We start from the raw sequence: 26,696 nt of genomic DNA on the forward strand, positions 1-26,696 counted from the left end.
AGTCTCTCATAGTTGAACCAGAGAGAGAAGCATGGTTACTATTTTAGGAGAGAGGAAGAAAAGGATCATGCTATATACGGCTCTATCCAACTTTTTTCATTTCTTTATTTTTAAACTTCTTTGAAAGTTTAAACAAATAAATTAAAAAATGCTGAACAAATATTTACTGGATGTCAATTGCCTGTGACCAATGAGTAATGATATTATTATTAACACACTTGACAGCTTATGGTCATGCAGTCCTGAGCAATTGGACAGTAAAAGTTCGTGGTCACAGCTCCTAATGGGGTCCTACATTGGTCTTAACGGAGATCATTTACTCAGCTTGGCCACAGCGCTGCTTCTCGAAATTCTCAAGCCCTGAGGAATTCTTCTACACCCTCTGACTTCCTGTAACTGAGCATCAAGCACTGGCACACCTCTATCTAGTACTGTCCAGTAGTTAAGTCTCTACTGCATAGCAAGATCCTTGAAGACATAGCAAGACTGCATTCTTTTCACCTGTTTCACCTGGAAAGGACTCAATCTGTTGGCGTCACAGTGAAACTTTTCAACCTTTTTTTTTTTTTTGCCATCAAGTCTACTGGGATACAATCATAGAAATAAAAGTGCAACAAGATAGAGAAGGGTCAGTGAACATTCACTATAGCAGCATAGAAAACAACTCAGGTTAAAGCACTGTTAATACCATACAAATGAATCATATTATGATTAATATCAGTAACAATAGGGACCTCCTTGGTGGTCCAGTGACTAAGACTCCGCACTCTCAATGGAGGGGACCTGGGTTCCAATCCTGATCAGGGAACTATATCCCACATGCTGCAACCAAAGAGTTCTCATGCCACAACCAAAGAGTTTTCACATGGCATAACTACAGCCTCCACATGCCACAAGTAAAGATTCCTCGTGCTGCAACGAAGATCGAAGATACTACCTGCCAAAACCAACACCTAACCCAGCCAAATAAAACATGTTTTAAATTGCCGAAATATCAGGTATCTTAAAAAAAAAAGTAAACGGTAACATCTAACTGTGAGCAATCACTATACTCCAAACACTTCCCATCCACTATTTTATTTATCTTCACCTACATGGCAGATGTTCCTATAGCACCCACTTTACACATGAAGAAACTGAGGTTGGAGGAAATTAAGTAATTTCTCCAAAATCACCCACCAGCAACAAAGGAGCTAGGACTCTAATTTTGCTCTGATTTTAAACCTTCCCATTTTTCCAGAGTCAAGAAATTGTGAGAGCTCAGGAACACGTTCACATTGTAAACACTATTCAGAAAGCATCAAGGCTATGGTTTTCCCAGTGGTCATGTATGGATGTGAGAGTTGGACTATAAAGAAAGCTGAGCGCTGAAGAATTGATGCTTTTGAACTGTGATGTTGGAGAAGACTCTTGAGAGTCCCTTGGACTGCAAGGAGATCCAACCAATCAGTCTAAAGGAAATTAGTCCTGAATATTCACTGGAAAGACTGATGCTGAAACTGAAACTCCAATACTTTGGCTATCTGATGTGAAGAACTGACTCATTTGAAAAGACCCTGATGCTGGGAAAGATTGAAGGTGGGAGGATAAGGGGATGACAGAGGATGAGATGGTTGGATGGCATCACTGACTCGATGGACGTGAGTTTGGGTAAACTCCAGGAGCTGGTGATGGACAGGGAGGTCTGGCATGCTGCAGTCCATGGGGTCACGAAGAGTTGGACACAACTGAGTGACTGAACTGAACTGAACGCTATATCTTAGCACTGATTCTATTCAATCATCATACTTTTCTAAACACCAGTACCAGGATTAATTTCTTAGAGCCACTGAAATTTCCTTAGCTACCTTCTGAATTATCCAGGGAAATCAAATTATGTCTTCAAGACTTTGCATTGCATACATTTTATCACTTTCCAACTTTTTTGAAAATTGGTGGTCTAAGGAAAATGAATTCAATTTTTAAAAACAGCAACACTTGCAGGTTTAGAGATTTCATTATCTTAGACATTAGCATCTTAGAAATCACATGATCTATTATTAACCAAAGTACTTTATTCTCACGCATTTTGATAACAGGAGGTTTCCTTTATCAACCACTCCCTTAACTGAAAAAAGATGACTCTTTGGAACCCCCAAGAAGGAAATTTACAACTATTACATCTCTTGGCAGTTCTTTGGGCTGGGATACCGAGCTACCACATTATCTATTAAAATACTATGCTCCTTTAGAGTTGTGCACAGAAATTAGGACAAAAGTAAGAAAAACTTTTGGAGTGGAATCCATGTTTCTGTCCAGAAAAAAAAATCCTGGAACAGTATTTCCAGCAGAACAATCAGTATACTGCAGATCACTGTTTACTTCCAAACAAAACAATATGCTCAGCTCAGGGTTGAAGTGACCTGAGTGCCCACTTCATCAGAACGGCACAGTAGGTGTATAAATTTGCCCACAGAAAACAAAGATGGAGAATAAAGAAGGGGAGTGAAAAAACAAACCAGCCGTTCTGTTCTACACAAGTATTTCTTTTCCATTTGGCCAATCTGATTTCACGTACGGTGACTCATCGTGAACCAGAAAACATGTGAATTGCATTTGGATGCGCAAAGGTTAGTAACGACTTGACTTTCAAAACCAGCGCATCCTTCAGTAACACTACAGTTACCTTCCACTCCGTTTCACTCAGATTGACGCATCTGAACAGCTGCAAAAATTTTCCCTAAAGTCCAGACAACATTCTAGGTTAAACATTCAAAAGGGGTATTTTAAAGAAGGTTGTTTGTATTCGGACTGCCGGGGAAGGCTCTGCCACCTCACTTCACCCAGAGGATTTCCGCTGGTTACTTTCTGTCGGTTCATCTCTGCTCCGCTTCGGGGGCCCCTGTTTTCCTGTAACCAACCGCTTAGAACCAATCAAGAAGTAAAGAAGAGAAGAAACGCCCGTCCGCTCCCAATTTCCTTTACTCCACTGTCCGCCAACCGCAGAGCCGACCGAGGCAGAGCCTGCTGTCAACTTTAACCCAGCTCAGCTGATCTGTTGCCGCGCCGCCGCCGTCAGATTCCAGAAGCAAAGAACAAGAAGGTGGGACGGGAGACATGGATGTGACTGTCGCTCCTCTGCGCGCCTGGGACGATTTCTTCCCAGGCTCTGACCGCTTTGCCCGGCCGGACTTCAGGGACATTTCCAAATGGAACAACCGTGTGGTGAGCAACCTGCTCTACTACCAGACCAACTACCTGGTGGTGGCTGCCATGATGATTTCCGTTGTGGGGTAAGTGGGGTTCCCCTCCCGGGCAGTGATCGGGGTCAGCACGGAGCGGGCTCTGGGTGCAAGATCCCGGGATGCGGAAACGCTCTCCGCGCCGGTCTCCTGTCCCGATAATTGCAAGCGGGCAAACCCGTGGACACTTGTTCGCAGGGCGAGGCCACAGCAATCTGGGGTCCTTTTTCTTTTCTGCGCCTCGGACTGAAGCGTGAAAGGAGTCCTAGGGAGTGCGGAAATATTACCAACCTCTAGCAAGAAAAAAATGACTTTTTTTTTTTTCTTCCTCCGCCCCGATTACGCTTTTGCTGTGGTTGATATTTGTCGCGCCCCGGTCTCTTAAAAATAAGAAGAAAGAGAAAAGTGGTGTAACCTTATCCTGCAGCTGGCTGGGGCGGACGCCGTCCTGGAAGGTTTGGGGCCCCGGGGAATGGATCCGAACTTGCTTTCTGGGGTGTTAGAGTAAAAAGGACATCAGAGAAGCGATGCTCTTTCTGAGTTTCTCGGCCTAGCGCCTGCCACATTGTACGAGAAAGCTGAGCTTGGGAGCAAAAGGGTGGGTGTAGCCTGGTGGCGCATCTCCCAGAATGAGGCGAAGTCTGCCATGTAGAAACGGTGTCCCTTTTGCTTTTTTTTTCTTCCAGGACTTGCCAGGGATGGTCACTTTATCTTCGCACCCGGTCTTAAAATTAAGTGTCCTGTGTTATATACGATTTTACTCGACACCTGCTCTTCTAGAAACCACTTTTTCTTGTAGGTCATCCTTTAAGAAATGCTTCACTCATATTTGCAAGATGGTATGGTGCTATTCTACATCTTGTTGATCCCATGCATCTTTAAAGAAAAAGCCACCCTCAGACTTTATAAAGGAATCCACTTGTCATTAAAGAAGTGGCTGACATTTCTGTTTGAAATTGAACACAGGGAAAAAGAAAGTTGGCCTGGGAGAAAGGAAAAATCTAAACTTGGAAGGTGTGGGGAAGGGTGAATAGGGTGGTTTCTGAAGTTGGTTTACTGTTCTTTGGCTTATTTATTGAGTCACTTTCTGTACCAAGCTCAGGCACACCCAGATCAATCACACAGGAATCCTGGCCAAAGAGCATGGGACAGTTGTTGAGAAGATGTAGGACCTGATAGCCAGCTCAGGGGAGAGAAAAGGAGTTCATAATTTCTGTTATGTTCAGGCTGTTTGCCCCTTTGCAGAAAAGGACTCTCATTTGTGGGGTTCTGTAGACAATTACTCAGAGCCTCACGATGTGTTGCTTAACGAACTCAGAACAGCTTGGTGTGTGGAGGGCACTGGCCTCTGAATAGACTCTGCCAAGTTAAAATTAGTTGGAGTGGGACAGGCCTGGATCAGCTGCCTTGTAAACCTTTCCCTAGCTTCATGCTTAATGCGTATTTCCCAAAGCAATAAAAAAAAATGTCTTAAAAAAAATCATAGGTGAATAGGATTGCATCTCTTGTTTTGCTTTCATTTTCTTTTCCCTTGGAAAGGCATCTTATCTAATGATCTAGCTAGGGGTCTTTTTTTTTTAGGTACCCCCCCAAAGGCTTAGATATTGGGCATGATTTGACACAGACCAATCAAATGTACAGAAAACAGAACAAAACAAAAAACTTGCTTTTCAAAAAGATATACTGCCCAGATGGACACAAGCTCCGGTAGCCTTGCTACCTTGATGGCATTCATTTTTCACTGTGAATGCCAGGGGCAGCCGCTGACTAAATATAGCTCCTTCATTGTGAAGTCTTAGCCCACTAACTCAGGCAGTTTGGGATGTTGGCCCTTCCCATTTCCCTTTTCAAGCAGGAGCTGTTGATTGGCAGTCAAATTTGTGAAAGTACAAAGTAGCTATTTCATTGTTTATTAACTTTATCTTTAAAAACTTACAAAAGATACAGGCTAGTCAGTTGTTTTGAAGATTGTATGTCAAGTGTGGGATTTCCTTTGTACCCCAGTGAAATTTTTTGTGACATCTTCAACTGTTTCCTATGCATCTACAAACACACAGCCTATAGTTCTTTCCAGATTGCTCATTTCTTTCTTCATAATTTAATTATAATAAAAGCTAACATTTATTGAGTGCTGCATGTGCCAGATACTTTGCTGCATAATACAGCCCAGTGAGATGAGATATTATTACTAAACCTGAGGCTCAGAGAGGTTACATGACCAGCCCAAAGTCACAATCCCAGGCTTGTGCTCTTAACTACTTTTCCACCTTCCTCTGAGTCATGAGGTTAGAGTGTCTTAAAGCTGGAAAAAACCAAGTATCTTCAGGGTCAGGGAGCTTAGCTGACTCCGGAATATGTTTCTCATTCTAAAGAGAAATTTTCTCTTTTGTGACGTCTGTAGATGGGAGGGTCACAACAGTACTGGAGGCTGTTCACCTGGATCCTCTACCTGCGTCTGATGGGTTCTCATCATATCTTGGTAGAGTGTGTGTGAAAATATGGTCCAGGTGTTTCCTGGGGAAAGGATTGTGTTTGAAGGGTCTTCTTCAGTGGTGCCGCCCGCTGCTGGATGGGAGAGGCCATCAGGTCATTGTTGGAGGGCTTCAGCCTCAACTCTGAATGTTCCGGTGTTGAAAACTGGCTTGGGTCAGGAAAGAGTGAAGCTGCTCTTGAACATTGCAGAATTGGAGGAGGCAAACAAAGTGGCTATCATCTGGCTCCATAACAACTGAGGGGCTGCCCAGACTGAGATGGAGATTAAGAGGGATTGAGATAGAGACGGATCTGTGAGTGAGGGCCCAATCAGGCATGGCCTGACAATTCATGATTAGAAAAGTTTGGTCTTCATCCTAATAGCATGGCTTCCTAGGCATATGACTTCCATTCCTATATGGAATCTATTCTGCCTTTCAGATTAAGTCTGAGTCAGTCTCTTAGCTAACAGACCTGGTGGGGACAATTGCCATATCTTCTGTCTCTTCACCTAGTAGATAATAGTAGTTAAGAATTTAGGCACTGGTGCCTGGTTAAGTCAATTTTGAATCCCAACTACCAGTCACTAGCCATGTGACCTTGGGTAGGTCACTTGGACTACCCTTTGCCTCAGTTTCCTCGCTGTGAAATGAGACTGTTCACAGTACCTGTGTTACAGGGCTTTTGTGAGGATTATCTGAGTTAATATAGGCAAGTTTCTTAATACAGTGTCTGGCCCCTACTGTTTGCTCCAAGAAATTTATTTTGGGAGTTTTATTATTATTTTTATCACTGTTAGTGTTATCATAGACTAACAGAGAAACACAGGTAGCATCTTGATCCCAGCAGCTCCATCGACCCAAACACCAGTCCCCAACTCACTCACCTACCCCTGCTTCTCCTCCAGGACTCGGCTTTGGGACCATCTCTTTGAGGAAACACTCTCCCTCCCCCCTCCCTCCCCACACCTGTGTCTATCTTTTGCTTGGTACTTACCCCACAAGTTTTAGGTTGTCTGTTCACTTCTCATCACTTTCTGCTCTTGACACCTTGAGGCCAGAGACTGTGGGTTTTGTTTGTGGAGGGTTTTTTCTTGTTGTTGTGCTTAACATTATTTTTATTCTCTGGATCCCTGAGGCCAAGAATATAGCAGATGCTTAGCTGATGAGTGAAAGTAAATAAATGAACATAAGGTTTCAACATGATGGTGGGGGCCAACTTTTAACCTACTTAACGGAATAAATTATTTCGAAGCACACAGCAACAGCCAGCACCTAACAGCAACATGCGCCTAGAGTGAGACTAACGGGGGTTGTTACTGACAGTGCTCACTACGTATTGGTTGGGATTACTATGGTGTAAACATTCAGTTTTTAAAAGTTTAAAAATCAGACTCTTGATTACTTCATATTGCCCTTGCAAATGCAGTGAAATACCCTTCTGTAATGTTTCTCCGTCTGGGTGCTACTGACATTGTGGGTGGTAGAATACTTTGTTGTAGGGGACTATCCTGTGTATTGTAGGATGTTTAGCACTATCTCTGCTCTCTGCTATGTGAATATTGATACATTAGTTTGTACTTGTTTTATTCATAAATGTAATTTGCAATAAAAGAGAAAAGCACCCTCCCCTTCAGTTGTGACAATCAAAACTGTCTCCAGACATTGCCAAATGTCCCCTTGGGATCCAAATCACCCCAATTGAGAACCACTGCTTTCTTGCCAAGAAAAATATGATTCTTCAACATCATCTTTACTAAATGCAAGTTGCTTTATCATTGTTGCTATTGTTTAGTCACTCAATCATGTCTGACTCTTTGTGACCCCATGGACTGTAGCCCGCTAGGCTCCTCTGTCCATGGGTTTTCCCAGGCAAGAAAACTGGAGTAGGTTGCCATTTCCTTCTCCAGGGGATCTTCCCAATAGCCTAGGGGTCAAACCCATATCTCCTTCATTGGCAGGCAGATTCTTTACCACTGAGCCACCTGGAAAGCAAGTTGCTTTATAACAAATTACAAAAACAGAGTTTCGCAATGACAGAACAAAGCAGTTTGACATTAGGTCCTGGCTCCTGACTTTTCAAACATTAGAATGGCATGGATTTGAAGCTTTATACAGCTTTGATCATGAGCCTTAATTTATTATATTTGTTACATGATCATTCTTTTTCTGCTTTGCTTAGAAGACTCTACTGGTTCCACAGACTCAGTCTTTTTATCTTTTGATAGACCTATGGCATTTGCTTTTATTCACTTTCTGTTCAAAAGTCCACTTGCCCTGGAGTTTTTCTGCTATAGAATAGGAATCAAATGACTTCATTAATATAAAACACACTGGGGCCTAGCAAATGATAACACAAATGTTAACTGCTATTATTCTATGAAATCCTAGATTACAGACATGTTTAGAAGTCTCCCAACTTGTGTATTCTCTTGAACAGAAGTATTAGGTGATTACTTTAGAAATTTTCTTTATTTTTATTTATAAAAATTTTTTTATTTTTTAATTGAAGGATAATTGCTTTACAGAATTTTGTTGTTTTCTGTCAAACCTCAACATGAATCAGCCATAGGTATACATATATTCCCTCCCTTTTGAACCTCCCTCTCATCTCCCTCCCAGTCCCACTCTTCTAGGTTGATAGTTACCCTTTAGTAATTGCAATTTCTGTTACTTAGAAAACTTTGCTTCCTTGAAGAGTTGAGTTTCCTTTTGAAATGCAGGCATCACTCCAGAAGAGATCAAATGAGTTAAAGAAGCATGAATAACAAGCTGAGGAATGCATGTTCTGTTGAACATGATTTTGCGTCATTTAAAGCAAGAAAGGTCTGTTAAGATCTTCTATTTCTTTCTGGTTCAGTTTTGGAAAGTTATACTTTCCTAAGAATTTGTCCATTTCTTCCAAGTTGTCCATTTTATTGGCATAGAGCTGCTGGTAGTAGTCTCTTATGATCCTTTGTATTTCAGTGTTGTCTGTCGTGATCTCTCCATTTTCATTTCTAATTTTGTTAATTTGGTTCTTCTCCCTTTGTTTCTTAATGAGTCTTGCTAACGGTTTGTCAATTTTGTTTATTTTTTCAAAAAACCAGCTTTTTTTAGCTTTGCTGATTTTTGCTATGGTCTCTTTAGTTTCTTTTGCATTTATTTCTGCCCTAATTTTTAAGATTTCTTTCCTTCTACTAACCCTGGGGTTCGTCATTTCGAGAGAACAGCATCGAAACATATATATTATCTAGGGTGAAACAGATCACCAGCCCAGGCTGGATGCATGAGACAAGTGCTCGGGCCTGGTGCACTGGGAAGGCCCAGAGGAATCAGGTGGGGAGGGAGGTGGGAAGGGGGATCGGAATGAGGAATACATGTAAATCCATGGCTGATTCATGTCAATGTATGACAAAAACCACTATAATATTGTAAAGTAATTAGCCTCCAACTAATAAAAATAAATGGAAAAAAAAAAAGCAAGAAAGGAACAATGTTTAAGATAGAAAAGGACATGACTTAACCTCCTCCATCCTTCACAGGAGACATCTTAGCACTGGATATTCTTTTTCTGTTGTCTATAGCAATACATGTTTCTATTTTCAAAGTGAAAAGCAAAGGCATAACCTAATTGCACATGCAATTCAAGTACCAAGTATGTGATACATTCTAGTTGTAGACAGGCATCCATGTGCTTAAAAGAACACCAAAAGATTTGCTAGAGAAATCTGTCCATACGGTGGACCATGGAACTGCAGTATTTTTTTTTTTTTTCACCCTGGGAGGCTGTTAGAAATGCAGACTTTCAGGGTCCATCCCAGACCTTTTGGGTCAGAATCTGCATTTTAACACAACACTTAGATGAGTCCTAGGTGCATTACAATTTAAAAAACACTGATCTGATCTGGTTCAAAGGAAAGAGTAAGAAAATATAAATAAATCAACCTATAAGCCCAGATGTTACCTTTGGAGATTCTTGGTGTATAGTTCTTGGCTAGGTTCAGGCATCTGTGTTTTTTTTTTCAATGCCCCAAGTAATTCTGATATGTCTCCTAAGTTGAAATTGAGAAGTACTGATCCCTATTATATTACAAATATGTTCTAATTTTCCTTGTTATGGCTTGTTAGATATCAGTTCAGTTCAATCACTCCGTCATGTCCAACTCTCTGCGACCCCATGGGCTGCAGCATGCCAGGCTTCCCTGTCCATCACCAACTCCTAGAGCTTGCTCAAACTCATGTCCATTGAGTTGGTGATGCCATCCAACCATCTCATCCTCTGTCATCCCCTTCTGCTCCTGTCTTCAATCTTTCCCAGCATCAGGGTCTTCTCAAATGAGTCAGCTCTTCACATCAGATGGCCAAAGTATTGGAGCTTCAGTTTCAGCATCTGTCCTTCCAATGAATATTCAGGACTGATTTCCTTTAGGATTGTTTGGTTTGGTCTCCTTGCAATCCAAGGGACTCTCAAGAGTCTTCTCCAACACCACAATTCAAAAGCATCAATTCTTACCCATCATTTAATAGTGGACATGTAATTTCTAGATACTTGGAGGTTTTAAAGTATCTTTGATATTACTTTCTCATTTAAATGCTTTCTTCTCTGCAATCACCCTCTGTGTTTTTTTCAGTCTTCTAACTTTGAGGCTTTCAATGGCTAAGTCAAAGATCTCTGTTGGTAAATGTCACATTGAACTTGAAAATATGTGAACTATTTTAAAAACATCTTTTGATATTGATTTCTAACATAATCCCACAAGTGATAAGAGAACAGACTCTATATATAGATTTCAGTACCTTTAGGCCATGAAATTTTTGCACCTTGTTTTATGTCCCTGGATATGTTCCAGTGTCTCCTAGTTTACGGTCTATGGGAACTTGAAGAGAATTTGTATCCTACCATTGTGTGAAAATTATATAAATCTTAATTATGTTGAATTGGTTCATGGTACTTTTCAGGTCTTCTGTATCCTTCTACTTCTCTGTATATTCATTCTATTCATTCTTTAGAGTCTGATATTAAAATTTTAATTAAAAATCTTAATTTATCTACTTATATAGTGGGACCATATGTAACTTTGTTCCATATTTTCCAAGTTTCCTGTACATGTTATCATATTCTCATAATTTAGAAACTAAAAAAAAAAAGAAGAGAGAGAGAAAGAAAAAAAGAAAGCTAAAAATGAAAAAAAAAAGAAATACTGATCCTGTCAAACCCCACAGCTTTCATAGATGTGAAGGTCACGAGGCTAATTTGAATCAAAGCTGCTAATAGAAGCTTGGTTTATTAATATAATTGAAATACTTTGTCCATTAAGCCATTGCATATATTCTAAAGCTCCTTATTAACCAAATTCAACAGCATACCTGACTCACAACATTTGTATTATCATGCCTGTCTCCCTCTCACAAATACTCCCTGCCATTAGAACACATATTTTCTGATGTGGCCTCAGAAGTACTCACTGCACACAGATTCTGTGAGTTATGTACATGGCTCTGGTGTGTCTCCAGCCAGAAAGGCACCTTTATTCTCAATGATGTACATTGGTGCTTCTCCTTTAAGGCAACATAATGTAGCTGGTGAGTGAGTCAGCTCATATTTTGTTAGCTGAAGTACTTCATCCCTGTATGGGCTATGCAGGTGTTACCACTGGGCAGAAACTACAGTTACCAGTTTTTGCTTTCAGATGCTTGGGATGGTAAGGAGTTTCTGGAAGGCTGGTAATTCTATCTGAAAAGACTATACTGTAATCTTTTTCAAAATGGTGGGCTCATTTTATGTTCTAGGCTGGTAGCTACCAACATCTGGTTTTAAGAAATGGGCAGACTGTTCATACCTTTTAAGTTTCTAGTTCGTAGAGGGAGAGAAGAGTCAGAGAGCCCTTGGATGGAGGGTAATATATTAAAACCTTTGCAGATAGCATTAATTGCAATCTGTTTATGCTGAACTTAATGGAAGTGTTTCCTGAAATTTATCAGCTTCAAAGCCAGTTCTACAATATTTCTCTCACTTGTGTTGCTTCCTTTATTGATTCCACTAAGAGTATGAATCACTTACCAATATCTCAGATATTATGCTGGGAGATACAGTGAAGAATAAGACAGCCTGGTTCCTGCCCTTATAACTTTTAGAGTCTAGAGAGGCACCAAGATGATGCTGAAAACATAATAATCAATTTTTATACGAGTATAGCAAGCGTACAGAAACATACGCATATATAAACACACATCATTTTCAACCTGACTTAACCTGATCTCCCCTGTACATTAATGATTCCAAATTGCAAAACTCGCAGGTGTCAAAAAGTGGGAGAGGCACTGAGTATGTGGATGGAGAAAGGATTATTAAGTGGAACCATCCTCACTTGCGGCTCAGATGCCATCTACTCAGTTGGACAGATATTTACTGAGCGCCTGCTCCATCCCAGATACTGTGGCTGCCCTGATGATACCCGTGGGAGTACAAGCCCACCCAGCCTCCCGCAGTCCTCCCAGAACTTGTCTCTCCCTGCCCGGGAGGGAGAGATGCAAATAAAAGCACACTTTTATTTGCACTTGAGGCACTGCACTTGGCATGCTGGCACATGTCTTTCCCTGGCAGGGAATGTGTTTCTTCTGAATGTGGAACTTGAAGCGGTCTATCAACACTCAGTATAATTTTGATCTGAAAATTCCTCATCAAATAAGAATTCATTAGATCATCTTCTCTGACACTACGTATGTAACCTTGTTTTTCTCAACATCTCCCCATATACCCTTAAAAAAAAAAAAAAATCCCCTACTGCTGCCAGACTGGGGTTAGTAGTTTCTATCTCCTTTGCCTATGTAAGGATTTACAATGATTCTAGGTAAATGTACAAATAAATAAGTGGATTTGGGGTTCTTTTTGATCTCTTTCTAAGAGGGCAAAAGCTCTCAGTCAGCTTACTAGGGGCAGAGAGCTCTGTACAGGAAATGCAATTCTAAAAGGTGAACTGGACGTTGACCAAATTGAGCAGTGCCATTGGACTTTTTTAATTTTTGTTTTGGATAAATGAATGACTCAGCTTCAGAATACTTAGAACATCCATCCTGTCCCTTGTGGTGAGCTTGACTTCTTGTTTCAGGGAACACTTTTGTGTCTGTGATTTTAAGCAAAACCTGTAGGCTGTCTTTCAGTTCTGGAAGCATTTACCCATATAAATAGATAGGATTTCCCGATCTTTTCTCCTAGGGAGCATTCACAAAATGGAGACACTTGGAAGGCAGAAGGCCTATCCCAAGTGGAGGCTTTGGCTTCTGCTTCTATGAATCTCCTTTGTATCCCATCAGTGAAATCCTCCTTGTCTCCAGGAAATACAAAGGAATTGCATACAATTGTATACAATACAAATACAAACGAACACAAAGTAATTGCAGAAATTGGGGTTGAAAGTGAATGTGTTAGTCGCTTGTGTCCTACTCTTTGCCCACGGACTGTAGCCCACCAGTCTCCTCTGTCCATGAAATTCTCCATGCAAGAATACTGGAGTGGGTTGCCATTTCCTTCTCCAGGGGTAGTGGAAGATAAATAGAGAAGGATTTGCTTGTAGAAGGGGAGTTTATGTGTCACCAGACTCTTTAGCATTTGTCCAAACAACTGTCTTCTCTCCACAGCACTGTAAGAACCTTCCATGTGACAACAATATAGTTACCTCAACTAAAAGCATTCAGAAAGAACAGTTTTTATTTTTTCTTTTTTTCTTTCTTTTTTTTTTTTTTTAGAATTCCATGGACAGAGGACCCGGGCCAGCTACAGTCCATGGGATCACAAAGAGTCAGACACAACCAAGCAACTAACTGGTCCACTGAGACAGAAACTGGTCCAGGTCCCCACACACATGGTTGAAACTGGTCCAGGTCCCAACCCAGGGAGGTGAGGAAGCAGAAGCATGGGCAGCTGCTTTCTTATAATCGTGTGGAAAAATGGACTCACCTTGCCCAACTACCTGCCCTGTCCTCAATTGTAAACTTTGGCAGAAGACCTCACCTGCTCTGAGCCTCAGCCCATGTAATACATGAGCTAGCAATGCCATGTAACAAATGACCACAAATTTAACAGCTTAAAACACACCTATTTATTAGCATATAGGTAGGTAAGTTGAAATCTAGATAGACTCAACTGATCTCTCCATCCACAGTCTCACAAGCCCAAATTCAGGGTGGCCAGGCTGGGCTCATCTTTGGAAGCTCTGGGGGAAAATTTACTCCAAGGCTTATTCAAGTGTTAGCAAAATTAAGTTGCCTGTGGCTGCAGGACAGAGGTCCCATTTCATTTCTGGCTTCTAGCCAGAGTTTATGCTTAGCTCCTGGGGATGCATCTAATTCTTTATGCGCTCCAAGTCTGTCTGACTTCTCTGCTGCCAAGAAAATGCTCTGCTTTTATTTTTGTGTGTGTGTGTGTGTAATAAAGTTTTATTAAAGTATAAAGGAGATAGAGAAAGCTTCTGACATAGGCATCAGAAGGGGGCAAAAGAATACCCGAAATAACAGTTTTTAAACAAACATCTTTCCACTTGAGTTCTAAAGCATTATTATGAGATTAACCATGAGTTTCTAATTGTTGAAGGCAGTGATCAGTATACATGAAGGTTCATTACACCATTCTCTTTACCTTTAGAATTTGCCATAATAAAAAGTTTAAAAAGGATTTTCTGGGACTTCCCTGGTGATCCAGTGGCTAGGGTTCTGTGCTCCCAAGGTGGGGGTCCCAGGTTTGATCCCTGTTGAGGAACTGGATCCCACATGCTGCAACTAAGAGTTTGCATGCTGCCACTAAGACCTGGCACAGCTAAATAAATAAATATTTTTTAAAAAGATCTGCTGCAGTCTAATCCCTTGTATAATGACTATCTGAAGCTTCACGGCTGTGGGAGGTGAGACTTATAGCTTCTAACTTAGGTCCAAGCTGTTGTTTAATACAAAGAAAACATGCAATGAGCTTGATAAACACAGAAGAAAACACAGAGGTTCCCAAAGTATATCTTACAATGGATACTTTTAACATGCCAACTGTTGCCAAGACAGTGGGTCATCAGGATGTGTTTAGTTTGATGATACCAATACACACAGTGTAACAAATATTCAGTACACAGCGAGTATGCAATAAATATTGTGGGCTGATTCAGTTGATTAGGAAAATCTCAAGGTTAGGTTACTCTGACCTTTCTGTGACAAAAGAGACTGAACTCTGCCCCACATTAACTGCCTGTGATCAAGAGATCCAGGAGACACTGATCACGTTTACTCAAAACTGGTTTGTGCATTTAATACATTTATACTTTATAATCGAGATAGTTCTTGCCAGGAAGAAAGCCTTGTGGGGAACCAAAGTAACCACAGAAGATGGTTGGGGTTATCTGTGGAATCCGAGAGCAAGGGGGGCCTACGTAGGCAGGTCTATAGGAGGGTGGTTCACCCTCTGTCCTACCCGCCCTCCTCCTGGCCCCCAGCCAGCACTAGAGACAGAACTTAGAAAGGAGTCCTCCTTGCAGCAAGCCCAAGGGGCCTGTGATCTCATCCGATCTTTTCTTATATCACATAGGAGTTTTTCCTACTTGCAGTTTTTCACTTGTTCATCACAGCTCTGTGAAGGTACAAAAGCAGGGGCTATCTTTACAGTAATATTTAGTGTACAGTGAGGAATAAGAGCAATTTGTCCAAGATAAGTCTCACATCATTTATTTCATGGCCATACAAAGTTGCTGAGCTTACTTTAAATAACAGGAAAATGTGCTAGACTCTTACTTACCTTTTTTTTTTTTCTTTCTTTCAACAAACATTTATCAAATTCCTGCTCTGTGCCAGGTGTCGTACCAAGTGCTGGGGAGAAAATATCACGATCCCTGCTCTCATAGTGCTTAATCTCTAGTGGGAGACAGAGACATTCATAAGATACTCATTCAAAGAAGTATCAAATTGCCACTGAATTTATGGCAACTCAATCCAGTATTCTTGCTTGGAGAATCCTGTGGAGAGGGGAGCCTGGCAGGCTACAGTCCACAGGGCCGCAAAGAGTCGGACTTGACTGAAGCGACGGTGCACACACACAGTTATGTTTCACCTTAGGGGTTGTGAAGAAGAGGCAGATGGTGCTAGGATGTGGTCAGAAAGACTAGGAAAAAGCTGATTAAGCTGAGATTTGAAGGCGATAGGAGAGAATTGGGCAGAAAGAATGGCTTGTGCTCAGGCTTGGGATGGCCAGGGGCAGGGTAGGCTCTAGAGATAGACGGAAACCCCAGTGGATGGTGTGGAAAATCAGGAGGCGGTGGTATGAGAAAGCTGATAAGCAGAGATGCTATAGCCCTTAGGCATCCCTCTTACTGATGATTGCAATGGTCCGTTCCTCCTGGCAGATGCAGCGTAAGGCAAATCACAGTTTGGCAGGTGAAGTGTGGCCTGAATTTCAGGCTCCCGTTTCCCACCCTCAGCTCAGCTCCCTTGTCCCAGATACCGGCTACACAACTGTATGCAATGGCCCTGGCTGCAGAGAAGGGTAGGGGCCAGACCCTGCGGGGCCTTGTAGAATGTGGAGAAAATGCTGTTTTTATCCTAAGAGCACTAGGAAGCAAGGAAATGGATGGGTGGATTCATATTTGCAGTGACTCCTCTGGTTGTTTCAGAACCTCAGAAAAATATCACCAATTTAGAGAAGGGCATTGTGACTAAATTGTTCCCCCCCTTTCTTAGTGAGTCAGGCTTCCTCAGGAACCAAACTACAAAAATAGCTTTTTGAGGTTTAGAAAATTGAAACGCAGTGCAAAGCTACTTCTGTTGCTCAGAAAATATTTCACTGCCTCTTTGGTTCTTGTTGGCATTACAGCATGGCAGGCACTAACAAATGTGCACTTGAGTCAATTTGAAGATCTCTGAATAAACTTTTATCACTAGCACTGCAGTTGGGAGCCTCAGAACAAATTTATTAACTTACCTGTTTCTTATCTTAATTCTGTGTAGAAAATTCCATGAACAGAGGCTACAGTCCATGGGGTCACAAAGAGTCAGACATGACTGAACAACTAACGCTTTCTGTGTAGAATGAGACGTGTTTTCAAGATCCATGCTAGCTCTGAAATTCTGCAGTTGGCCAAGATTTTTATTTTTCTTTTAGCAACTTGTGTTGAAACTACAGCCATAGCTAGCTGAGTCACGTTGGTAAGTTTAGGACCTGCGTCCACACCAGCTCATAACTACCTTCCTTTAGAGACAAATGAGAATGTTGAGGGATTTTCTAGAATGACCTGTAGTTGCTTACCCCAAACTAGAAGAAAAGGGTTCTAAAATGGTTGAGGGGGGAAATCCCTGGAGCTGGTTAACAACACAGAATGGGTTATATTATGAATTGTGTCAACTGGCACTGTTTTTCCTACCCCTGGATTCCTCTAAATATGTTTATTCACTGCCCTGGGTCTCAGCTTATTCATCCGTGTAATGGGATTGCACTTATTCCTCTTTGAAGAGTCAGCTACAGAGTTCTGTGATGGGATGCTAAGCCTTTTTACAACTGTTAGTGATTCCACTATGAATTTTTAACTATGACATTTATCTGTCATATTGATATTGTCATTTATCTTCTTACTGAGTAGAATACATATGCATGTGTGTGCTTGTTAAGTTGCCTCGGCTGTGTCTGACTCTTTGCGACCCCATGGACTGTAACCCGCCAGGCTCCTCTGTCCATTGGATTCTCCAGGCAAGAATACTGGAGTGGGTTGCCATGCCCTCCTCCAAGAGATCAAACCTGGGTCTCTTATGTCTCCTGCATTGGCAGGCGGGTTCTTTACCTCTAGCACTACCTGGGAAGCTCAGGAAACATATATATGTAGGTATACATTTTCAACTCACAATAGAAAAACGTATTTAACCTGTTTTCATCAAAGACAGAAAATCACGATCTCTCCATCTCTCCCTCGGTCTCTCTCTTCTCTCCCTCCTCTCTCCCTTCCCCCTCTCCTTTGCTTCCATCTAGCTTCCTGCCTCTCTTCCTCCTCATTCATGGACCTCCAAAAAATGAAATGGCACCTATCAAATCCAACAGCAATATGTCCACGTGGCATATTTATGAAAGTTTTATCCTAATGGTCCTTGGGCTTTATGGTGATTTATGTCACTAAGAACCCAAACTGTTAAGTAAAAGCTTTACTCATTTCAAACAAGAACTGGTTTCCAAAACTCCTGCACTAACTGGAAAATGAATTTAATCTCTGGAGGATGATCTGTGTATTTTATTTTGCTCCAAGTACAAGGAGGTGCCAGGGCAGTGGGTGCTGTGCACTTTCCCCTTTCTTAGAACAGAATTGCACTTACGCAGAATAAAGAAGAAAATCATTTCTGCTCCAAGTAACTTTGTTCATTTTTTCCAGCTTGTAACTTCAGTTTCTAATTATAGATCACAGCTTGGGCATTGGGTAAGCTAAAACCAGTCCTATAGGACTCTCTGCTCTGTTCTTTCTTCTTGAACATGAGCAACAGGAACAGGTGAAAAGTACATTTGGAATTGCTTGAGTCAGGCCTAGATTTTTCATTGTTCTTTGTCCTGGGCTTGATTTAGCCATTCAGCCTAGAGGTCTACCTCACTTGTACAGAGAAACATAGAAAAAACTTGGCATGCATTTTATTATATGCTCTGCCTTGTGAATTATTATTTTAATAGATATTCCAGGAAGAACTGAGATGGAGACCTTTGACATTTTCCACCAACCAACCATCTCCCGGGCCTCCCAGGTGGTGCTAGTGATAAAGAACCTGCCTACCAATTCAGGAGACACGGGTTCAATCCCTGGATCAGGAACATACGGTGGAGGAGGCATTGACAACTCATTCCAGTTTTCTTGCCTGGAGAGAATCTCATGGACAGAGGAGCCTGGCAGGCTAAGATCCACGGGGTCGCAAAGAGTCGGACATGACCGAAGTGATTAGCACATACACACACACACAGAGTCATCAGCATGCAACCATCTCCTATTTGGAGCTTTTCAAAGGAGTTTCCTAAACTTGAACCTTCTGCTCGAGTTCTTCTAGTTAATATTGATTTGGTCAACATCAAGTCTATGTAAAAGGGTTTGTCTCTTTCAGGCAACTTTCTCCCATTACTTTTATTTTTAAATATCAATTATTTTATCTTCAAGTAATATATGACTATTGAAATAATATGAAAATAGAAATAAGCAAATGGGAATATACTACCCATGATCCTATTACCCAGTAAAACTGCTAGAGTCTTTTAAATTTCTCTCATAATGTTTTTGGTGCTAGAAATGAAATGTGTTAGTCTGGGAGAGTTTCTAAGCCTCTCCACCCAGTCTCCCCATCACCTGCAAAAGAAGATCCTATTTTGGCCCTGACCTAGATCTTTCCTTCCCCAGACCTTGAAGGACATTTTTCTCTTTGCCAAACCAATTCTAGGGTCAAAGCTGGAGAGACGGTATAACCCAGATAGAATCATGAACAAGAAAAGAAAAAAGGGCCAAGAGACCTAGATAATGAATACGCTGAGGGAGAAGGAGGACACAGAGACAGGCACATGTGCTGGATGTTGGGAAAGCTTCGGGAGTGGGGTGGGGTGCGGTGGATTAGTTGAGAGAGGATCTGGACAGTGAGCCGGAAACCAGAGTTTGAGTGGGAGAAGGCAGAGCTTGGCTGTGCTCAGGAATTGAAATTGCATCAGCATCACTGGAGAGATGAAGCAAGGCAAGATTGTTGTAGTTGGCCTGCCCAAAGCCAGAGGTGTGGGGCTGGAGATCCTGCGTGCACGCTCGGTCACTAAGTCGTGTCCAACTCTGTGTGACCCCATGGACTGTAGCCCCCGCCAGGCTCCTCTGCCCATGGGATTCTCCAGGCAAGAATACTGGAGTGGGTGGCCATGCCCTCCTCCAGGGGATCTTCCCAACCCAGGGATTAAGCTGAGGTCTCCTGCACTGCAAGCAGATTCTTTACCGTCTGAGCCACCAGGGAGGCCGGGGCTGGGGCGCAGTTACTTTTCTATCTTTACGTTTTCTGTTTTGTATGTTCACTTTATTTCTGATCATAAAATAATGTACTGATTGTAGAAATGTCTACTTCTGAGTTATATAACATAGGTTCTAAATCCACCTACCGGAGAGAATTGTTGCTTTTACCTAAGCAATATATTATTGCCTTCACAGATGATAAACCATACTTTGACTTTTTGAAAATAATTATATATGTCACCATTTAGTATATTGTTGGCCATATACATTGTTTCTAAAAGTTATAAATACCACTCATGTGAATACTGTTACAATTCAGTCTTTGCCTTTTTATTAATTTCTTTCCATTATCTATTCTGAAGAGATTTTTGCCTGGAAGGGTATAAGTCTTTGCAAGAGTTCTGAATGAAATAAGCAACTTATTATTATAGAGTTTAATTTAAAACTACATGCTACTGCTTTGATCACTGTTTAGCTCCATGCATTTCAGTAGAAATTAACTTTTTCAAAGGAGTTTGACATTAATTATGTCCCTGCTTTCACCCCTTAAGATATGCAATACTTTCACTCCTATTTGAAAGTATTTAAATATTAAATAGTGAAATAGCTTTTCTGTTTCAGGAGGCAGAATCAGAGCAAAAAATTTCAAGGGATTTTTTAAAAAGGAGTCTTAGTTATCCTAAATATAAATCCCAATATGAAATGACTTCATCTCTTCTGTTTCGGAGAAAGTCAGTTCTTGGCATCACCTTTCATTATCCTGTCTTCCAAATCAGTGATGCTGATAACACACTGACCCCTCCTTGTTCTTCCCAAGCAACATGCTCATAAGCCTCTTAGGAGGGTAAAAAGTTAGTAAATCATTGTACTTGCTGACCACAAATGTCTTTTAAGAATTTTATACGGGGGTGGGGATGGGTGGGGCTACAATGCCCAGTCATTCTCACTTATGAAGTACTTGATCTACATGTCCTCTTTATAAATGGCTTTCCCCCATTATCAACAGCAGTGTAACCTTTGGCTCATGTAACAATGAAACTTGAGGTTTTATGCCTGGAAATCTCAGTTGATAACCCATCTCCTAATGATACTCTGGGCCTTTTAAAGAATTAGAGTGGCCTCTCTAACACCAGGAGTCATAAACCCAAATGCCCCCATGGGCCAGGCAGCTTATGTAAGAGACCAGGGCAAGGCAGCTGTTAGAAAAACAGTTATTAATGGCTGTTCACTGGGGGCCTCTGTGTCAAAGATTTCTATAGATAGTGGTGGGGGCTGAGGTTAAATGGAGAGCATTTATTCTATGTAAAGGAGAAGGCACTCTAGCCAGTGGCTGACGTGGGAAACTGGGCCTCGTTTTGTGAGATTTTCTTGTTTCCAGGAGAAGCAAGAAACCCCAAGGTTGATGGATTTAAACACACACACAAGCACATTGGGATTCAAGTAAAAGTTTTTAAAAATATTGTACAGTCCAGACACAAGTGTGACTGCAGACTGGCCTATGAAGCCCACCGTGTGTGGACTGAACCACCGTGTGACCTGAACTCCACGTTCATCTAGCATGGCAGATTCTAGGAGGATTTAAATAAGCCCTTGGAGCTCAGAAAATACAGTCATTGAATACTAGAGCCCAGGATATAGGAAAGCTAAAGACAGCCCATCCAACAAAGGGGCCCTCGTCTATTGAAATGCTGGGCCTCTAATGTGCTGGGCTGTTTGGTAGGAGTACACTGCCTCCCTGTGAATCTTCCCTCCACTGTGTTCTAACCTCTGTGCCCAAGTTTCTTCCTTTGAGAAGTGATTTAATACTACCGACCTCATCAGGATATGAGGATTAAATGAGACAACTTAGATAAAAGGCGTGGTAAGTATGCTTTGTTGTTACTCTTCCCCTCCCCCCTCCTTCATTTCCCTCCTCCTGACCTGGGCTCCCCCTTTCTTCCATATTCCAGGTTCCTGAGCCCCTTCAACATGATCCTTGGAGGCATTGTGGTGGTGCTGGTGTTCACGGGCTTTGTGTGGGCAGCCCACCATAAAGACGTCCTCCGTCAGATGAAGAAGCAGTACCCCACAGCGTTTGTCATGGTGGTCATGCTAGCCAGCTACTTCCTCATCTCCATGTTCGGGGGAGTGATGGTCTTTGTGTTTGGTATCACTTTTCCCTTGCTGTGTAAGTGAACCTGAGCCTTATATCATCAAGAAATGTCGATCCATTCATCCCGTGAGAATGCCCTAACCTGTTTCTGAGGTGCGTTGGCAGGTCTGCAAAACTATCAAGAGTTTTCTGCAACAGCAGATCAAGGCTGAATAGCCCATTAATGGCACAAATATGTACTGGGCACCCCCTCTGTGCCACTCTTCTGGGGACACAACAGTAAACAAAACAAATTCAGATCCCAAGTCATACAGTAGTGGCATGGTCTGCATTGGCATCCAGATTTGTCTGATATTAGAGTCTGTTCTTAACTGTTCAGTGCCAGGCATCCCGTGCTGACACAGAAATGAATGTTTACTCTCTACTTACTCAGAAGATCGTAATTAGTGTAAAAAGCATTGTAAGTTGGCCCAGAGTATAGATAACCATGGACTCCAGTTCTGGTGATGAGAACTAGACATTTTCTCCCATCCAAGTACTAACCAGGCCCGACCCTGCTTAGCTTCCGAGATCAGACGAGATCAGGCGCATTCAGGGTGGTGTGGCCGTAGACGAACTAGACATTTTCTAAAGTCTATGTGCACTGTTGACTGAGATTCCCAAGCACTTGAAGCCTGAAATAGAGAACAGATAAAACTCCAGTCTCATCAGTGGAAATCTAATTAGAATTATAATGTACTCAGTGACAGGAACATCCCTTTAAATTTTAAAAGCATTTCATGTGCTGCCATTCCATTAAATAAAATCAAATCCTTGTTTAGGGTTTGTTAGATTAAGCCCCCAGAATATTTATATGTGAATCCCACATTTTATTGGATAAAATAATTAAATCATTAAATTTAGACACTTTTGAAATACTCTTCAGGATTTCTTTATATGCTAGAGACAGTATTTCAGTGATTCTGCCTCACTATACAGCTTGTAGAAAACAGAGCAGTGTAATGAAACATATCGTAAGTTAAGAGTCAAAGGTCCAGGTTTCTATTCGTAGACCTGCAGGAAACCAGCCATGTGATCTGCACCAATTGTCTTATATGGGAAGAGCTGACTCACTGGAAAAGATCCTGATGCTGGGAAAGATTGAGGGCAGGAGGAGAAGGGGGCGACAGACAATGAAATAATTGGATGGCATCATCAACTCAATGGACATGAGTTTGGGCAAACTCTGGGAAACAGTGAAGGACAGGGAAGCCTGGAGTGCTGCAGTCCGTGGGGTCACAAAGAGTCAGACACGACTGAGTGACTGAACCACAATACTCCTATATGGGCTATACTTTACTCATCCATAAAAGAAGGGAATTAGACAAGATCAGTGATTCCCAAACTGATGACTGTGAGAATCATTCAGGATGATTTTAACATATACCTTTCTCAGTCACATCCCTTGGAGATCTTGATTCTTTGGTCCACAGGGCTGTCCAAAGAACCTGTATTTTTAGAAAGCTCCTCAAATGTTTCTAGCGGTCACTCTTGATTAGGAGCCTCCAGAGAGAATGCACATGAGTGCTTCTCAAAATGAGGGCCCCAAATCACCCACATCAGAATCATCCACAGTGGCTACTGAAACATTACATTCCGGAACCCTACCTCGGTCTCAACAATCTGAACTCAACAATCTCAACTCCAGGTGCTGGAGACTGGGAATCTGCCTGTTTAACAGGCTTTCTCTCTGGTGATCTATATGCACACAGAAGTTTGAAAAGTGCCGGTGTAGATTACCCAAGGTGTTGACTTAACTATAGACTCCTGAGCCCATCCCTGTAAAGGTTCTAGAAGTTCAGGAGGCCCAGGAGATGGGCCAGAGAAAATCTGTTTCTTACAAACAAACTCAGGTAATTCTTAATGATCAGGTAAATTCTATGAATACCAGGTTACATAAGGTCTGTAAACCCTTAGCATTTTATCCAGACATTCTATATCCAACACTGTGCAATAGCGTTTTATCCAGATATCTATACCCAACACGGCGCAAAACTGCCCCTTAGGAGGCACCTCCTAAGAGGACTTCACTTGCATGCCTCCTGCAGGAACAAAATACAGATAACCCCTGAACTGAGCATGAGTTATTTTCCGGAAAAGGTTAGCATTACGTTCATTTTTAGGTAGGTTGAAATCATATCGATTCGCTTTGAATTTCAGGGTATTTAAGTAGCATCTGAAAGGCAGTGATAACAATGTGTGAAGGGAAGAGCGTGGCTGCCAGATTATGGTCCTTCCTGCTGAATACGACATTCTCCTGCACACACAAAGAATACTGTCAAGTCCAAGGATCCATACAGGGACTTGGGTCCATTAGGCTGACAAAGAGCTTTATGTAAAGTTTAAGGATCCACACTGGGATGTGGGTCAGTTAGAGAAGCAGACTGGACTGTAGCTAATGGAGAAAGTTGTTACTTCACTTGTGAAGCAGGGAGGGAGAAGGCGTGCGTTGGTGCTAACCGTCACCTTTCACTTCCCTGTAGTGATGTTCATCCATGCGTCGCTGAGGCTCCGGAACCTCAAGAACAAACTGGAGAATAAAATGGAGGGAATTGGTCTGAAGAGGACACCCATGGGGATTGTCCTGGATGCCCTGGAGCAGCAGGAAGAAACCATCACCAAGCTCACTGACTATATCAGTAAAGTGAAGGAGTAAACAGAGCTGACCTGGTGATGGGGTTGCAGCAGAAATCGAGTTGCGGCTTGCCCTTGTCCAGACCTACTTTCCGTTTGTGTTTTTGAAATAGGAGGTGCATGAACCATCCTGCCATCCGTGGCCCCAGGCACGGAGAGGCCTCCCTGTTCTTATCTCTGCTGTCACAGAGAAAAGGCCTCCAACTAAAAGAAACCACCCTCCTGTTACGTATGACATCTCCAGTGTGTTTATGTAAGCTGATTGGAAATGAATCACCCTTATTTCCTAAGGAGAATAAAAGAATCATGAAGTGTACAACAACAATATGGTTATTTTGTAGGAAACAGTTTGTAAAGTATCTAGGCAATATGAATAAATGAAAAGACTGAAAGGAGATGATGTTATCCTGTTTTAATCCCCCTCTGCATCCTCTTCCAAAAATATTCCTTCCTTAGGATTATAGTATGTGGGGTATCAATTAGTTTAGCTTTTATTATTACTGTTTAAAATAAAAAATGATCTTGATCACTTTGCCTCCTGGTTGATGTGCAGTGGATAAAGCAGTTGTTTCTATTTTGTTTACAAACAAAGCTGCTAGCTGCTTAGGAGAATATTTTATCAAACTTTTTGTAAATTTTTGAAATGCTATTAATGTTTTCATTAGAAGGCATCTGTTGCAAACTAAATATCATCTTCTTTAAGGGGGTTACAGCTCTGTAGCCTGTATTATTCTTGATGAGCTTGTTAAAAAAAAATCTGAATAAAATGAGTTTCTACTGCACAGTTTTTGTTTTTATAATGACAAAGAGGGATGTGGGTCAGTTAGAGAAGCAGACTGGGCTGTAGCTAATGGAGAAAGTTGTTACTTTCCCCTTTCTATTCTTTTTTTTTTCAGTTTTTAACTGCCACATTTAGAAGGTAAGAAATGAACGTGCATTTTTATTAATTCCTTGGGGGTAGAAAGAGGACAGTAACAGCTGATCTTTCGAAATGTGAAAAGCGTCTTTAGATGACCAAGCAAACAGACCTTTAAAAATCGGAATGAAAATGATCATTGGCTTCTGCAGTTCATAAAACTTTTAGATGGACCTTGGCACCACTATATGTTTTTATAGCTAGGCATTAGAATTAATATAGCATGAGTTTATATTTTCTGTTACTTTCTTCCTTTTACTCCCCATGTATTTTGAAATAGATGATATAACATGTTTTCCTTGCCAGCCGAGTGATTTCATAGATGAATAGAAAATATTTAGATTTCCCTAGCATGCAGACAGTTGGGGTGGTACTCATTGAAGAGACTCTTGTACGTCCTAGAAGAAGAAGCAATGCATATGCCACTCCTGATTTTTCTTGCATTTTGATTTCTCACCCAACCTGCAGTCGTCCTCTTCAGCACAGTGCTATCATCGTGATTTCACTCACATGGTCTAGAATTTGGACCCTTACCTAAATATGAAGAATAAAATTTATCAAAGATTTTTTTGAGGGGGAGGGTGCGGGGTGAGACTATTTACTTCAGACTATTGTCTGTGTTAAATGTCTGAGAAACTCAGTGACAACCCTATAAAATGATAAGCCTATTTCTGTGCAGCAAAAAATACTCAGCTTGTGTTTCAAATACTGTTAATAAAACTTTAATATTTATTAATCTCCAGTCAGAATAAAATCAAATCCTAATAGGATCCTTTTTTAAACTTGACATGGGCTTATACATATTTTAGACCCCTTTTCTATATGGTGAATTCTGCAGACTAAAATGCAATAAATGTGGAGAAAGTGACAACTTGAAAGAAAAAAAAATATGCTATTCTAATTACTAATGGTTGATTGTCATTTCTGGAAGGATTATAATAGAAAATTCTAGCATGGAAATGCTAAAATTAAAATTTTCAATTAAGATTTTTAGGGTGGGAGTGGGTGAATAGAAAAAAGCATGTGAATGACTTTACCTGTCTCTTGACAAAACCCATGTAACGAGGCGGTAAGTTTGAATTTGGATCCTCTTTTCTTTTTTGGACATCTAAGAGTGAAGTTCCCTTTCAGAACTCTTAACGCTTTGTAAAATTTCTGGCTTATTAATTCATACTGTTGCTGTATAAGCAAACACATAAGAGTTTTCCAGAACTTCAACTACTGACATAAATTAAGCTTCTAAACATGTTCAGAGTGCTCTGTCCCATCAGAGTTTAGCTTCTTAAATACAGAATATGCTGGACACTTTAGAAGTTGTATTTATTGCAGCTCTTTTTAAACCATCTGGATTTGTATCCAAGGATGCTTTAT

The 26,696-nt window shown here is 41.3% G+C and overlaps 1 protein-coding gene across 1 annotated transcript; it reads left to right on the forward strand.

Annotated features, from left to right (window-relative positions):
* The first annotated feature begins 2,565 nt into the window (after positions 1–2,565).
* Positions 2,566–25,191, forward strand: ARL6IP5 (ADP ribosylation factor like GTPase 6 interacting protein 5). The gene is made up of 3 exons (XM_043442303.1): positions 2,566–3,272; positions 21,594–21,811; positions 24,259–25,191. Exons 1-3 carry the CDS (start codon positions 3,097–3,099, stop codon positions 24,429–24,431), a joined length of 567 nt encoding a protein of 188 aa, XP_043298238.1. The 5' UTR covers positions 2,566–3,096; the 3' UTR covers positions 24,432–25,191.
* Positions 25,192–26,696: the final 1,505 nt, after the last annotated feature.

This window comes from Cervus canadensis, chromosome 22 (assembly GCF_019320065.1).
Source record: "Cervus canadensis isolate Bull #8, Minnesota chromosome 22, ASM1932006v1, whole genome shotgun sequence".
Classification (NCBI taxonomy): Eukaryota; Metazoa; Chordata; class Mammalia; order Artiodactyla; family Cervidae; genus Cervus; species Cervus canadensis.

What these genes read in the sequence shown, in the direction of transcription:
- ARL6IP5 (XM_043442303.1), top strand. Translation starts at nt 3,097, where the DNA reads ATGGATGTGACTGTCGCTCCTCTGCGCGCCTGGGACGATTTCTTCCCA. An exon ending in ATGATGATTTCCGTTGTGGG is followed by an intron (nt 3,273 to 21,593) that starts GTAAGTGGGGTT and finishes TCCATATTCCAG; the next exon opens with GTTCCTGAGCCCCTTCAACA. An exon ending in TATCACTTTTCCCTTGCTGT is followed by an intron (nt 21,812 to 24,258) that starts GTAAGTGAACCT and finishes ACTTCCCTGTAG; the next exon opens with TGATGTTCATCCATGCGTCG.